General features: G+C 46.0%; 1 protein-coding gene across 4 annotated transcripts in view; it reads left to right on the forward strand.

The window, feature by feature from the left end:
- The window catches only part of ALPK2 (alpha kinase 2), a 32427-nt gene that overhangs the window by 5552 nt on the left and 10547 nt on the right, over window positions 1–16328 (forward strand). For 2 of the 4 annotated variants that reach the window (XR_008447614.1, XM_054053349.1), the window contains exons 2-8: window positions 2780–4495; window positions 7650–10317; window positions 12946–13093; window positions 14320–14447; window positions 14552–14587; window positions 15314–15588; window positions 15706–15794. Coding sequence is in view for 3 of the 4 variants with exons in the window: in XM_054053349.1 (XP_053909324.1) it covers window positions 3113–4495; window positions 7650–10317; window positions 12946–13093; window positions 14320–14447; window positions 14552–14587; window positions 15314–15588; window positions 15706–15794 (4727 nt within the window). In the remaining variant the exon portion in view is untranslated. Of the gene's footprint in view, window positions 1–2217; window positions 2362–2779; window positions 4496–7649; window positions 10318–12945; window positions 13094–14319; window positions 14448–14551; window positions 14588–15313; window positions 15589–15705; window positions 15795–16328 lie in introns of all 4 variants that reach the window. The other 2 variants (XM_054053350.1, XM_054053352.1) reach the window with 2 other exon arrangements.

A 16328-nucleotide genomic window follows, 5' to 3' on the forward strand; every position in this document is an offset into this window, starting at 1 on the left:
ATAATGTCGTTTCAATGAAAATAATTTTGAACAATCAATTTTTTTTTTAAATTTAGAATTGGAATTTCAGACCATTTTTTTCAATACGAATAAGTTTCTTTGGCATGATATTATTTGAAACTGATTGTTTTTCACAGACACTTTGGTTTATTTCCTGCCATAAAAGGATTTTGATGAGGCACTTACAGATGTCTGCTGCCTGCTGCTGCCTTGTTAATCTGACCATTCCAGGTTTTCATCTGCTCTCTGTTCACCTCAATCTGTGTGACTGACCACAGCTGACAGTTGGACTGGATGATATTAGAGGTCTTTTCCATCCTTAATTATTCCATGGTTCTGTGATTCTCAGGTTGCCGTTTTCCTGCTCCTGTTTCCTTGTTTTCCCTCACTCCTTGTTCCTAGGGCAGTGAGCTAAGGCATCATCAGACCCTGGGGTTGTGCCTGCGGAGCAGAGACAGCCCTGAGATGGGTGGCAGAAGGGGAAGATCTAGATTGTAGTTAATGCCTGTTTGAAGCAAGCATAGAGCATTGACACAGGGCTGGTTGAGAGGGGTCTGCATTAATTAAAACCACGACAGTATGCACTAGCTGTCCTCTTCTTGTCCTCTTCAGCAGAGAAGCCTGTGTTCCAGTGGGCTTTGAAGTAGGCTGCTTCTCAGACTCGATGGTGGGAGCTGCAGAAGCCTCCACACAGGCTTCCTACTCTAGACCTGCTGTGCGATAATCATAGAATCACAGAGGGTGAGAAGGGACCCTTAAAGCTTCCCCCAGCCACCACTTCTCTGAACAGCCTGTGCTGGTGTCTCCCCCCACCCTCACAGCAAAACATTTCTTGCTAAGATCTCGTCTCAATCTCCCCTCTTTCAGGTTGAAACTGTTCCCCTTTGTTCTGCTGCTACAGGCCCTGCCAAACAGTACCCTGAATCTGCTGTGTGTCACCAACACTCTGCATAGTGGTTCCTGTTTCTCCTTGGTGGTTTCACACACCTCCAGCCAAGCCACTGTGATCAGGATGGCTCCCGCAAATGCGAAGCTGTTTTGTGTCTTCTGGCAGATTTCCAGCTGCACCACCAAACTGACAGTGCACCTTTGTGGCACGTCAGGCTCGATCTTCAAACGGTCTTTTGCATTTCCTTGGATGCTGGGCCTTTGCCAATTAATTCCAAGACTAAATGGACAAACATTTTTCCTTGCTACTGCCTTTTCACTACCTTCTTCCACTCCCCCTTCTTACTCCTTACACAGCAGAAGCACTGAGGTCGCCTCACGCCACGCACTCCAGTGGCCCCATGCTGGTGAAGCCGGCAGCCTCACAGCTCTGTAAAAGGTATCTGTGGCAGGGTTTGCCTGAAGGAAAAGAACACAGAGCTGCTTTGTGCTCTTGACATGAGAGGCAGATTCCCAGTGAGCCAGGCCAGACCCTTGCTGTTGATCCTTCTAATCAACTAATCTCATTCCCGTGTCTTTTTCGTGCGAGCTGACTTTGATCAGTGTCTGTGGTGGGCTGTGGCACAGAGCTGGGTGCCAACAGGTCCAGTGTCTGCTCTGCCTGTGGCTCTGCAGAGAGCCAGCAGAGCACTACGCAGTGCTTGGAAGGGCATCGGGAAAGGCTGCTGTGTGAGGGAGCTGGTGGCTGGTGCCTGTCGCAAGGAGAGAGGCATGGGCTGAAAAGGTCACAGCAGGAGAAGCAGAGAGAAGGAATAGAGGTGTCTTTAAATTGCTCCATTAGATTAGCAGGATGGCAAGGAAGCTTTTCCTGCTGTTCTTCATGCCATACCAGTTCTGTGAGTAAAAATAGCTCACTATTTTTCAGACCTGTGGTCTGGCATCCTTTGTGAGATCAAATGTACTTGAAACTCAGTTCAGATACACCACTTTCCCTGATGAGTGCATCCTGGGTGGGGAAGAGTCCTGACGGGATTAGTATGGGTACACTGTGGTGAGGAATGACCTGTGGTGCTTCTAGTAATACACAGGGACATCTCAAGTAGCCAAAATCCTAAGATTTGGAATGCTTAGGAAGCAAGGGCTTTTTACAAGAAGAGAGGGATAATTCCATATTTCGTTGGATTCAGTTAATGGAAGCCTTTTGGTGTATTTCAGTTTGGGTTTATGTAAATCCTGCATTGTCGCACCATTTTGCTGTGGCAAAATGTGGGGCTCAGTATAAGTGGAGAGTGAAGCCAACCAGCCTGCTTCGTTGTGCTCTCCCCACAGGGATTACAGACACCGAGCCGAAGTGCAATAGCTCTGCTTTAAACAGCCCTGTGAAATCTAACCAGGCTGACTGCTCCAGGTATTTCTGCAAGCAAGCTTTGGAATCTCTGTCCCTGTGATGCCAGCCCCAGGAATAGCCTGCAGGTGTGCCAGTGTGCCTACCAAAACAGCAGGAGCTTGGTACCTGTAAGAGTTATGTGCCTGTGAACATTTACATTGTCTGCAGACTGTGGTTTACATCTAGGAATGTCTGAACGATGTGCACTAAAACCTGCTTATGCTTCTATGAGTGTGTGCAGGCAGGCCTAGGAGCTGGTTTCCCTGGCACAGATAATTTCGGAGAGCCACGATGTGTTGCTGTTAAGTCTCATCGTGTGGATAGCTGAGTTATAGTTAGTGCTGTAATGGTTGAGCTTGATTTTAACAAAATGGTTTCTCTCTTTTTTTTTTTTTTTTTTTTTTTTTTTGAAAATGCTTGCAACTGTATCAGTTGGTCAATTTTATAAAATACATATTCCCAACCTGAAAGGAATTTTGAATGTCAATTGTCTTATATTTGCAGGTGCGCGGAATACAGTCCACACTCTACTGAACAGTACCTGGAGGCAGTTTGACAGAATGATCTGCTGTTCAGCTGTTGTTGGACTGGAATCGGATACAGACCCCAGACCACCCCAGAATTTGCTGTTGACCTAAATGATGTGGGAGACTTCAGGGTGAAATGAGCGGAACGAGAAACGTTTTGCCCAACACGAGATTTACCTCTTTGAGGGGGATCCCCTGTTGATTTCACCAGGTTCCAACTCTTCAAAACCCCAGAAGTTAACTGCTTGAGAAGCTCCAAAAAGCAGAAGCATTGTCCCCGTTCCAGAGATCCTGCAGACGTTTGCCTAACATGGAAGACAGCATGGGTGTAAAAAATGTATTTGAAACCCAGGGAAATGTTTCCTGCCTGAGGGATTTGTCTGAGAATGGTGATGATCTAATTCATTTTAACAGTATGGTCAGTGACACTACTGGAGAGGCAGAGAAATGTGGCTGCAGGCAGGTGCATTCCTGCCCAGCAAGTGCAGTCACTTGTCACACAGACAGCTGCTGCCTTAGCACGGAAGGCTCTGTGTCTGGTCAGTCTCTGGCAGATGTCCAGGCGTGCAAAAAGTCTGGGCTTGGTAAACCTTTAGCCACGAGTGCCCTGTTCAGTGAGTGGGCAGATACTCCAGTAGTAAATCACAGTTGTTCTGTAAAGGGCGATTCTGAAAATCCTGCTGCTGCTCTGGAGAGTTATGCAGAGATAATTCCTAATGTGAGTGATGACTGTTCTGATGATGACCTGGAGTATTTTGAATGTTCAGATGTGCTGACGGAACGTGAAAATGAAATCTGGCAAAAGAAATTGCAATTCTTATTAGACGGTGATGATGAAGGTGATCTAAAACTGGGTAAGGATTGTGATGGGTGTGCTTACTTCCTCAGTGAAATGCCTTGTGTGTTCCAAGTGTCAGATGACACTACGCCTATGGATACCATCATTGGCTTCTGTGGGCATCACTCAACATTCAAAGGAGTAAATGTAAGGAGAGACCCCTCCACGTTCGGCCAAACAGCTCTGCAGGCAGAGATGACTCTAACCGTTGGACACCACCGAGATAAAGGTACCAGTGTGAAAGACAAAGAGAAGGGTAAAGTGCCTGGTGGATCTGCAGCCATTGGAAGTGACCATCCCAGAGCTGAAGAAGGAAATAATGGCAGTGGCCGCTCAGCTGCAGGTTTCTCACCCGACAGATTGAAGCACAAGGATAACACACACGCCGAGGTGGACTCCGCTCCTGGTAGTGTAGGTGGTGCTTTGGCAAACCAGGCTCCAGAGACAATGACGGCAAACTGCACGGACACAGACTCGCTGGGAGAAAGCTCGCTACTGCTGGAGGAAGAGGGGAGAGACTTGCCAGAAGAAAATGCACGGCATGCTATCTGTACCCTAACAGAGAGTCTGAGAAGAAATCTTTTGAAGTTCTTGAACCCCAAAGAGCTTTGCAGATATGTAAGTAGCATAGGACAGTCTTTCCAGCCTGCTGCAGAGGTTAGGGACTGCAGTGCTCCGCTTCCCAGTCAGGAAGGACTAATTTCAACAAACATCCCTGAGGCGACAGCAGGCTTGCAGATGCGGGCTGACTTGAGTCATATGGAAGAGGCAGATAAAGGCTGTGACTGGGAAGGGAAGAGCACACAGGGCCTTCCTGAGCAAAAGCAGATGCCAGATGAAACCGTCTCGCCCAAGGTAAGTAAAGTGTTTGTCATTTAGTGGAAAGAGCGGCTCCACAAATGTTAATGCATTTTATGCTTGTTTGTCACAAAATAATGTAAAATTCCCATTACTTAGAAAGCTCCTATCATGTACTCCTGAATGACAGCTGCGGCTGGGAAGGAAATCTGGGTCTGAGAAGGGCCCAGCTAAACCCTGAGCTGTTCTAATTATAGAGAGACTGATAATGGTGAGAGGCGCTAACAGGGCTCTGGACAGCTGGAGAGCGAAACCCAATATGTGGGCCATTGCACAGCTCTTACCGGAGCAATGCTTCGCAGTCCAGAGGGTTTCTCAAGTACCTATTGTGGGCAGGGAATGTTTTGATTTATTGCCTTTTCAGTTATACTCAAAGGACAAAATTGCCATCCACTTATGATGCTGGCAGTCTAAACCAAACCAACAGGGTTTGCTCTGAATTTGTAACGGAGGAAATTTTAATCCAGAGAGTTCAGCTTACAGAGGTGTGTGGAGCTTTGGTTTTTAAAAATGAAGCAATGGAAGTGTCAGATATGCCAGCTGAAGTATAAAATACAGTGAAAAATAAGAAGCCTGAAGCAGTTCTCTCCGTGTACTTGCACGTTTTATGCTGCTGGTAGGAAATCAGCTGAGTCAGTCAGTGTGGTGGTACAGACTGATGTGATGCTCCATGGGACCACTGGATTGTACTTTTCATTTCACGTAGTAAAGACCCAAGGTATATAAATACATAAGTATGGTATTAAATCACGAATAATCTTATCATGAACTGTACTGATTTGAGGGTGCGTAGCTAATTGCACAGAAAAAAACATTTCTCAGTTCCCCATGCTTTTTTCCATTGATACTGTTGAGGGATAAATGTCTCCTGGTTTTGGGTTGCCAACTGACTTCAGTCTCACCCCGGGGTGTTGTAGGCTGTCAAAAATCACAGAGTTCTTCTGCCTGAACAACATCCAGAAGTTTCTCTGGTTTTACAGTGCATACAATTCCAGTCACATTTTAGCAGCACGTAATGTCCTTATGCTGGGGAATCCCCCCCTGTGGAAGTGAACCTGCTGAGAGTTTCCTGACAGTGTACTCCCGGGGTCTGCAAGAAGCATTGTTCCATTTCTTTCCAAGCAGTACAGTAATTCAAATCCCAGAGGGCTCTTACACAGAGCAGCTGTTCCATTACTGTGCGTGCCATGGCCAGATTTCACGCGGGCCAGTTCGGCGCTTATTCGCAGTACTCTGTAGGTGCTTCTTCCATTGTGTCCCCATAAGCAAAACTTTACCTTGAATAAACATTTAAGCGTGAAAGTGTGCACAAAAGGGCTAGACATGAGCACAAACCAAAATCTGGGTTTTAGACGCGTGTGAGCGAAGATGAAAGTTAGATGTAGGCTCAAAATTATGTGGTCTGGAAAACATCCTATGTGGAAACTGCTGGTTATATAGTGCAAGGAAAGTGTGGGCAGCTTCTCACAGCTCCTCTACAATCTGCTTGTGTCACCTAAGTCAGGCAAGAAAGAACCAGCCTCCTGTTAAGACACATGGCGTACGTAGAATCATAGAGTCATAGAATCATAGAATAGTTAGGGTTGGAAGGGACCTTAAAGATCATCTAGTTCCAACTTGCCTGCCAGGGACATGCCACTAAATCAGGCTGCCTAAGGCCCCATCCAACCTGACTTGAACACCCCAGGGATGGGGCATCCACAACTACCCTGGGCAACCTGTTCCAGTGTCTCACCACTCTCATGGTGAAGAAATTCTTCCTAATGTCTAGTCTAAATCTGCCCTTCTCGGGTTTGTACCCAATCCCCCTTGTCCTATCTCCTCTCCAGCTTTTCTGGTCACTAATTCCTGAGGTCCATGTTGTTATATCCTGTCAAGGGCTATTTGAAAGTAAATATTTTTTTCAAAGGCTGATTGCTAAATTGCTTTCTTTTTTTACAGGTTCTGGCAAGTGAACGGTAACTGAAAGCTTAAAGCACAGTTCATTTAGTAAACGATGTATTACTGTCTAGTAAAAAATTGTGGGGTTTTCCTTCTGTGGTTTGCTGTGGAATTGATTTATTGCTGAAGAGGGCTAGAGAAAAGAGTTTGGCAAGGCCTCCAGAACAAAAACTTCAGAGTGAAGGTTCAGTCCTGAGGGGAATGGCAGAGAGTGTAACAGGTTTTGTATGCCAGGCAGGGCTTTCTTTGTCCCATGCAAGCCCAAACAGCAGCCAGTTGTTCTCTGTACTAAGGGCTGCACTCCTTGCATCAACCGGGTTCAGCTTAGCTTAGTTTAATTGAAGAGTGGATTGTTTCTACAGGGAGTGACAATTTGGAGTATTTTCATGTAGAAGGATAAAAGAGATGCAGGAAGAATATGGGCTTTTGTTTCCAGCCCTGATTTTCCCAGCAGTACCCCTGAGGCCACAGTACCTGCCTCATTGCTAGAGGAGGGCTGTACACACCGTATGCTGAGCAATTCTTCCCCACTCAGACAGTGCTAGGATCTGGCACTGCCTTTTGAAACGGGACTCCTCTCCTCAAGGAGTCAGAGGTGACCCAAGACAAATAGCAGAGACTGCTTAAAACTGCCTCAGAGATGTTCATTTCTTGGTAGGCGTCTTGTTCCCATGTACACAGCGTGGCAGACGTAGAGTGTGTTCTCTGGAACTCTTCAGACTGATATACATTAAGAGAGCATCTTTGTGAAACTTCAGATGATGATGCCCATGGTGGCAGTGAAGGGGAAGGCAAGTTCCCAACAGACCTAGGCTGAGTAGTTCCAGAAACTCATTGGTTTGGTTTATGTACTAGTGACGTCAGTATGGTGAGACGCTCCAGCTGTTTGCAAAAGGCACAGACGTGACTGCTTTGCATTGTTTTATTTTATCCGATTCTAAATAGCTGGACTGTGTGATTCGTTGATCTCAATTAGAATCTGTATTTCTCAGCATTTGGATCCAGATCTGAAACTCGCCAGCATTCAAGGCTGTTAGTTTGTTTTCACTAAGCTGACAGGGAAAAGTCAGAAACTTGATTGTTGACAAATGCAAAAATAAATAAATAAATAACACCAATCAGGTACATTTCAGGCCAGCCCTCTGGTGCAGGCCTGTGCCAAGCAGCAATTCTGATTTTTAATGACATTTCTCTTTTTTTTTCCATGTAGAATCAAGGTGCCAATCTTAAACTCTTCACCCAGAATTGCGAGAGACTATGTAAGGAGTCTGAAATAGAAAAGAAAGGTATCTTCGTGAGTGGTGAGAGTGCAAGAACCATCCATCCACCCTCAGAAATGCTCTGGACTGAAAAGGCCTTACAAGCAAAACATGGAGCTGTACAGACCGGTTCTCAGCACCAAGCTCCTTGTGATAAGGGAGAAGGTTGTCACCCAGAAGTCTTCTGTGCACGAGAAATTGACATTATTTGTAAAGCTAATCTCAAGTCAGTCCTGGAATCTGGAGAACCTGGGTGCAAAGGAGACGCTGATGTATCTGCAGTGCATGACAAGCTGTGGAAACTTCTTCATGAAGATGAGTCTGACTGCCAAATCCCATTTGCAACCCAGGGCATCACGAGTTTAAATATTAGGGTGACAGCTATTGGAGCCACAGAGCTGAACCTTGCGCAGGAGACCTGCTCTGGTTATCCTCTGCCAATGAATGTGATGGAACATCAAGAACCTGTTGGTCAAGGACAAAGCCGCAGCACTACGATGCAGCCAGCAACAACATGGAGAATGGAGAAAGAAGACTGCGACGTTTCTAGTATCCCGCTTAAAGCAGATGAAGCGTGTAACTGTGTATCCGTAGGAAACATTTGTCTTGCACAAGTGATTGGAACAGATGGTGTATGTCTGGATTCTAGCACTAGAAGTAAAATGGAAACACCATCCGTTTGTGTTTCAGCAGACAGTATCGCCTTAAACACAGGGAAGCACGTGGAACCGAAGCCCAATGAAACACTAACTGACAGTAATGAGTCCACTCAAACGGCTTTTCCTTGGGAAGGAAGGCTTGCCACTAGTAATGCTTCACAAACATGGGAGGCAGGTTCTCCCCAAAGATTAAAAAGTTCTCAGGGCAGTAATTTAGTTTGTGACAATGAGAAGCCTACTTACGTGTCAGATGGGTCACGTGGGCCAACTGGACAATTGTTTCACACTGAGTACCGCATATCCTTGGTAAATGAGCCTAGAACTGGGCAAGGGTGTCATATTAGAGCCTATCGTCCAGCACCAAAAGACCTGGTTCATTGCCCTGAAGAGAAAGATGTTTTCCCCAGTGAAAATACCAACCAGTTTGCACATGAAGAGCACTCTCCTGCTAGCACTATACCTAAAAGTTCTGATGGGAATTTACAAACAGGCAATCACTCAGACTTGAATGCACAAACCAAGAGTAATCTTGACAGTTGCCATCTTTCAAAAAGTCATGGCTGTCAGGAATTTCAAGTTGTTTCTAATGCACAGAAATACGGTAATGTTATGCAACTGCCTGATTTAATTAGGACTGCCAAAACCATAACACATAAGAATGTGCCCCAAAATACAGACCAACTGACAGAAATAGAAAAACAAGAGGTGCTCACTCCCTCCTCCGACTATCCATTGTTAAGAGATCTCGATGTAGAAGTGCCCAGATATGAACCACGTAACTCAGGAAAAGGACAGAGAGAGATTTGTGTAGTTGAGGCTTCCTGTGAGTCAGGAGTTAGTCATGTTTCAAAGAGCCAGGCTGCCGTTTTCCCTCAGAACACAGCAGAACAACCTGGATTTTTTGTGGCCAGTGCCTTCAAGTCTGCTGAAGAGATAAAAACAGATTCTTCCAAAAATCAGACACGTAGTTCTTTGAGTGTGACATCAGTGGGTGCCCCGCTGGATGGAAAGGCTCAATGTGAGTGCCACAGCGTGGCAGACGGGGCATGTAGAGATAGCAGTGATGGGTTAGGTAGCCAACAGCTGACTGCAAGAGAAACGTTGCTGCTTGCCACACCTGTGAGCCAACCAGAGGGTCTTTGTACCCGTGTGTCCATAGTGGGGTGTCCTGGTGCAGGAAACCAGGTGAAAAGAGAGCCCACAGAAACTGCAGTCAGAGCGAATGGAAGTGTGAGTGTACGGGGAGCATCGCAGGATCACCTCCAGAGGGAGCCCAAAGAAAACAAGGAGGGAGCAATCTTGTGTGAAAACACACTAGAGGTTCAAAGAGCTGTTGAGTGTAACCCATGTGAAGCTGAAGTGAAGTCTCCTTCTCGCAGTTTAATTTTCTCCAAGGCTCAGAGACAGACCGGGAATATTGGCAGTCAGCAGCCCTGTCCTGACTGGATCTCTCCTGGCAAGCTGGCTGGAGGAGATCATTCCATTCAGTCTCCTGCGTCTGGTAAAGAGGAAGAAGCCATGGCATCAGAGAGTGCAGTAAGAGGTTCAGTTCATTTGCCACCAGTCAATTCAGGGAATAACCAGTATTTTCGAGAGCAGCGACCCTGCAGCAGAACTCAGCCATTCTCCTCAGCATCACCCACATATGATCCATTCCCAGTCCATGAGGAAAGTCTAAGAAATCCAGAAGGACTAAAATCCTATCAGACATTGCCAACTGCTGCTGAGCCTGAGCACAGCAAGTGTAGACAAGAGACAGCAAAGAGTGGGCATCTGGCTGCTGGAGCTAAGAAGAAATTACCGCCAGCAACACTGTCCAAAAAGCCCCGTCTGGAGGAGAGGGGAACTGTTGGGAAGGATCCCAGCTGTGGTAAAAGGTCTGTGAAGAGTGAGGCGGGTGTGATTCATAAAGAGGATAGAAAAGAGCAAAGGAGACTAATTGTGAAAAACGAGAGCAAAGGTAAGAGAAGCTGCTTTCCATTCCTGTCCTTTCCCACCAGTGTGGCTGCAGTACAGAATTCCCATTCATTAAACACACGATAAGCCTCCCTTGTTAAGTCCTGTGTCCTGCCCTCACCGATTCTGATTCCCAGTTCCATGGAGTTTGTGACTGGTGCTGTGCCCACGCCACAGAGCTGAACCCTCCCTAACAACCTGCTCCTGCCTGACAAATAGGTTACATCTATGGAGCTTTTACCTCATTTGCAACAGTCATTTCTTCCTTTGTATCTTCGAGTAACTTTTCATCTAAGAATGGTACCACAGAACTACACAGTATCACATCTGCAAGCCCAGGACTTGCACATTGTTACGTTCCCACAGGGCCAGTTCCCAGTGACACTGCTACTCTGGGGCTGCCCAGTGCAGCTGGCCTCCCTCAGTTGCCCGGTGGTTTTATTGCTAGCAAAGTGCCACCGTCATTAGGAGGGTGCCTCTGACAAACCTGGTGTTTTGCAGTCCTGTGTGATGGCTGACGGCTGCTTCTGCACTCCTGTTCCTCACCATTGGTCATAAATGACACTGATGAAATTAGCAATGTTAAACACAGAAAACTTGTAATTGAGGTGAGATTCAGGGCAGGAGGTTGCTGCCAGGTGAAATAGAATGCAGACAGAAGTAGCAGTAGTGTAACCTTGGACAGACGAGGCACTTGTGTTTTCTGTTGGGCCTTTGTGAGGACGGAGGTCTTATTTTAGCCTTTTGACATTGCATCTCATGTTCACTTCGTAAAACAATGTAATAGGTCAGAGCAAGACTGAACAGTGACTACAGGTCAGGTACACAGCTATGAAGCTCTTCAGCAATTCTGATCGCAGTGTGGTCTGGTGAGAGTTCTACTTTTCTAATCACATTTAAAATCCCCAGACTTCTCTCTGTCGAAAGACATGTCCTTTGCCAGAGACCCAGGTGAGTGGGAGGAGTGACACATGCCTTCAGAGCCAAGCAAGCATGCTGAAATTCCTGAGAAATGCCCCATCTTTTTCTGTGTAACTGAGACTGTGCTCGAGAAATGCAGTGATCATTCAGGCTTGCATCAGATAAGACTGAATTTCTAAGCTGCCTCTGATTTGCGTCAGCCGAGACTAAACTGGGTATCTGTTTGGATATCCTCAGAGATTGTGCAGGACTTTGCCCAGAGTTTTGTGGATGCTGATGTGATTACTCTGGTGTATCCTCCGTGGTCTCTTCTGTGTTACATTCTGTCACAGGAGGGACAACTTCATGGTTGAGCAGGGAGTCTGGAGCCGTTAGTTCTATTTCTAGTTCTGTCACATACTGTCAGCATCATTTTAGTCCTGATTCAGCAAGTTTCTTAGGCCTAAGGACTTAAGTGACTACAAGTTAAACATAGCAGCGCATTCCAGGTGCCTGACCCTTTGAGTTGGATCGAGCATTCCTTCAGCTGGAGAAACTTAGACTGCGGGAATAGGATGCTGAGGGAGATGTGTCATACCAGCTCATTCAGAGTGCAGCAGCCCAGAATGAACGCAGTAGGAAACATAACGTCCTGCATTTTACAGCCCTTACATCTAGCAGGGATAGCTCACTTGAGCACCGGGATGTGTCATGATCCGAAAACCGTTCCCTAAGTACATGTTGATTCCCGTTCTTTCCAAGTACCCTCTGTCCTCCTGCTCATGCCATACCCACACATAGAAGACTCTGGAGCATTCTGTGAGCCAGTTCTTAGCAGACAGCCATGTTGTCAGGACCTTCCCCAGGCTGGGCAGAGAGCTCTCTTTGTGTAAGCTGAGCGATTCTGGGGTTGTCCTGCACAATGGTCAGTGTTTGGCATTTAGTGATAAGTGTGCTCCAAGAATACCTTAGACACAGAGCATCTCTTGGGACTTAAAGTCCCAAGTTAAAAACCCCTACTAGTTACCAGTGTTCGGTTAATCTGAATTCCTGCTGTGTAACCATATGGTGTGCTCTACCTTTGTGGTGTCTTTCTCTGCTGACAAAAACAGCTGGTTCTTTAGTCAAAGAGAAGGTATTTTCATTAAGAAATTACTTTGTGCTGATGCCTTTTCAGACTAGAACTTCCTTTGGGCCCTATTCAGTAAGTTCAAAATGTCTTTGCGTTGAAAACATTTCCGTTGACTGCGTGGGACACAGAATCAGTCTTTTAGAACCTCTGTATTTTAAAGCCTTGGTTTCTGCATCTGAAAACATCATGATTATTTACCAGTGTTGTCAGATTCGTATTCTTAACCTCTGCAAATCATTCTGGAATTCCTTTGAAATGCCAAAACAATATCACTCAGTATCACAGAATCACTAGGTTGGAAAAGACCTCCTGGATCATTGAGTCCAACCATTCCTATCAACCACTAAACCATGCCCCTGAGTATCTCATCCACCTGTCTTTTAAATTACCTCCAGGGGTGGTGACTCCATCACCTCCCTGTGCAGCCTGTTCCAGCGCCCAATGACCCTTTGTGTGAAAATTTTTTTTCTGATGTCTAGCCTGAACCTCCCCTGGCAGAGCTTGAGGTCATTCCCCCTTGTGCTGTCCCCTGTCACTTGGGAGAAGAGGCAATATCCCTATCTATCTCCTGATCCTAACCTGTTCCTCTTCTCTTTGAAGCTCCCAAGCTGCTGAAGAAAATTCAAGCGGAGTTGTTCCCTGACTGCTCTGGAAATATTATGCTGTGCTGCCAGTTTGGTGACATTCATGGTGACTCCACCATTACATGGACGAAAGATTCCAAGTTACTCGCCCAGCTGCAGAGGAGGTGAGTGAGCGTTTCCAAAGGACTGGCAGTTTCTGAGTAGCCTTTGGGGAAATATGCCAGTGATTCATTCTTGGACCTGTTAAAAAGAATTGGTGTGATAGGTGCAAAAAGTAAGTTTAAATGGGATAATTAAGAATCGTATCTCCAGCAACTGATATTGGTCATAGTTTGCGTTCCATCACCAGCAGTTCCTCTCAGCCTATTCATAACTAGTCCCATCCAGCTCTCAAGTACTGTAAAAGATCAAATGAAGCCTGAAGCTCAGCACCCTGCCAAACCACATAAACACTCCTGGTTAATATGTGGGAGGCTCTCCCTGCGTGGTGGGAGCTAATTGCTGGCACAACTACCATGCAATGTAGAGCTTGGCGTGATTATTCTGCAGTAGCAATACAAGCTGGGAGATGAATGGACTGAGAGCAGCCCTGCAGAGGGGACTTGGGCTATGGGTGGACAAAACTGGATGTGAGACAGCAGCGTGCTCTCGAAGCCCAGAAAGGCAACCGTATCCTGGGCTGTGTCAGAAGCAGCGTGGCCCAGCAGGCGAGGGAGGGGATTCTCTGCTCTGATGAGCCCTCACCTGGAGCCCAGTGTCCATCTCTGAGGTCCTCATCACGAAATTAACATTAGCCAAAGTAAAGCCAGAAAAGATGTTTCCATCACAATGCACGGTTCTGCAAACTGAGAAAGTTTTGCAGGAGGGCATCTTCTGGAATGTTCTTTTCAGGGGAGAGAAAAACTTGCAGGAGTTGGTTAAACTTCCCATGTCGTTCTGATTTGTACTGTTTTAACTGTACTGATTTTGATTACAGTGTTACAATATCCATTGTAATATCGGCACATATCATTATCTGCTAGATAGTTTTGCAGTGTTTTAACAGGTAAACAGTGCAGAGATGTCGAATTTATCTTTTTTTTTGTGGTTATACCAAGTAATCTATTTGATAACATAAAATATTGCATTTTAACTTAATAGGTTAAGTGTATTCAAAGTGTTGGAATAAGAGTAGAATACAGAACAGATTTAGAGTAAGAGAGATCTCTAATTACAGTAGAGTCCGATGGAAATCTCCCTCCCATGACAACCAAAACCTGACTGGTTTGTGTGTGCCCAAGCACTGTGTCTTCTCTCAGACGTGCACATCAATCTGCAGAAGGGCAGAATCTGGGCTGTTGGATACATCTGTGTTAACAAAGTGTTAATGTGGAACATTAATGTGTTGCAGTGCCCAGGACGACTCTCCCGTCTCTTTGGCCATAGCTAAAGCCAGTAACAAAGACCAGGGAATGTATTATTGCTGCTTGCACAATGCGTACGGCAAGGTCACTGCAGAGTTCAATCTGACTTCACAAGGTAAATATCAGCTCTGATTTACAATAACAATTCTGATTAACAATAATGCCGGTAGCACTATCCATATGTATTTTTTTACTTGCTGTTTCTCTGTTTCTTCTTAGTGCTGGAACATCTCTCAAGCTCTCAGAATTGTGAAGGTGAGTACACACACCTGCTTGAACGTGTGCTGAGTCTTTGTTGCTTCTGATTTCCACATAGAACAAAGGCGGGAAACTGAGCCAGACTGTGACACAGTGACAGTTATGCCACGGGAAACTATGGGAATCCATGGAAGCCATTGTATCAGAATTGTATTTTTGCACACTGTCTTTCCCTTTTGCACTCACCTCTCCTGTGCCATCACAGATAAAACTTGCTTTAATTCATGGGATTTTTCTGGGTGAGGTACACTCACATAAGATAGAATGGTTTGTGCAGGGTGATGGTGTGCCTGCCATGACAAACTGTTGATTTGGACTTCCCTGCGTGACTTCTTGTTAGCTTGATGAACGAGCACTTCATGTGGTACAGAGCCATAACCTGGTGTCACATCATGCAGAGACACAGACTCGCACAGGGCAGGGTGTTTAATCTAAAGCTCTGCTGGCAGAAAACCTTGCCAGTGGTGTGTGAACACATGGTCTTTGCAAGTCACCTGCTGGGTAGCTTCACTATGAGAGAAAGACAGATGTGGAGATCTGGAATGCTTTCCCCATATGTTAATTCGTGGTTAATCGCACTCTGCATATGTCTTGCTGTGCTGTGGTTAGACATAGTGCATTGCACATGGCTTATTGCTGAACTCACCATACGAGTCGAGTGCTTCACTTGGACAGTTGACTGCAGGAGGACATTGTGCAGAGTAAAGTGTCTTTGTCTTTTAGGTGTGGAGGAAATTGAATTCATGCAGCTCATGTTCAGAGAGGATTTCATCAGCGACAGCTATTTTGGTGGGAACCTGCACGGACTAATAGCGACAGAAGAGCTTCATTTTGGTGAAGGCATGCACCGGAAAGCCTTCCGGAGTAAGGTGATGCGGGGCCTCGTGCCAGTGTTCGGTCCTGGCCACTCCTGCGTTCTCAAAGTGCACAATGCTATCTTGTACGGGACCAAGAGCAAGGATGACCTAGTGCAGAAGAACTACAAGCTGGCCCTCCAGGTGAGCATTCCCTGCCCTTGGTAAGCAGGAATGGCGAGGAAAAGCTGTCTTGCAAATATTGACAGGTGATCAGATGTTTTGAGTGATGTTCCACAGGCTTATCTGTTTGTGATACAGGAATGCTATGTCCAAAATACTGCGAGAGAATATGCCAAGGTCTATGCAGCTGAAGCTGAGCTCTTGGAAGGCTTTGGGGAAGTACCAGAGTGAGTATATATATGTATTTATATACATCTGCACATATGCCTGTTGTCCTGTGCCCTGGCTGCCCACCGGCTGCCAGGAGTAATTACTGAGAAAGAGTAAGGGGATCCTGAGGACAGTGTTACAGCTGGAGTCAGGACTGAGTACTACTGAGTACTGAGGTGGTGAGAGAGAGTCCATCCCATTGGAGAAGGATACTAAGGAGTAAAGACAGTACAGAGCTGGCCAGAGGCAGGATTTTGATATAAATTTAGAGGACGTTACTTGTGCTGGTGAAGTAACACCAGTAGGTGGTGCTACCAGTATCATCTAGTAACCATGGGGGAGATAAATCAGGCCTTCCCGCTATCCATTGAAAATGAAATTCGGAGAGAAATCCTGGTCATTCTGATGCTGGCAGGAAATCACTTCTTAGGGGAGAGGCTTGAGCCAGAAAGTGCGACTCCGGTTCTAGGTTTCTCCAAAGACTGGTTGGGTTTGTTTCAGAGGTTTCCCATTTCCCAGGTACGTGTAGGTCAGACCAACAGCTCCATACA

This window comes from Cuculus canorus, chromosome Z, assembly GCF_017976375.1.
Source record: "Cuculus canorus isolate bCucCan1 chromosome Z, bCucCan1.pri, whole genome shotgun sequence".
Lineage (NCBI taxonomy): Eukaryota > Metazoa > Chordata > Aves > Cuculiformes > Cuculidae > Cuculus > Cuculus canorus.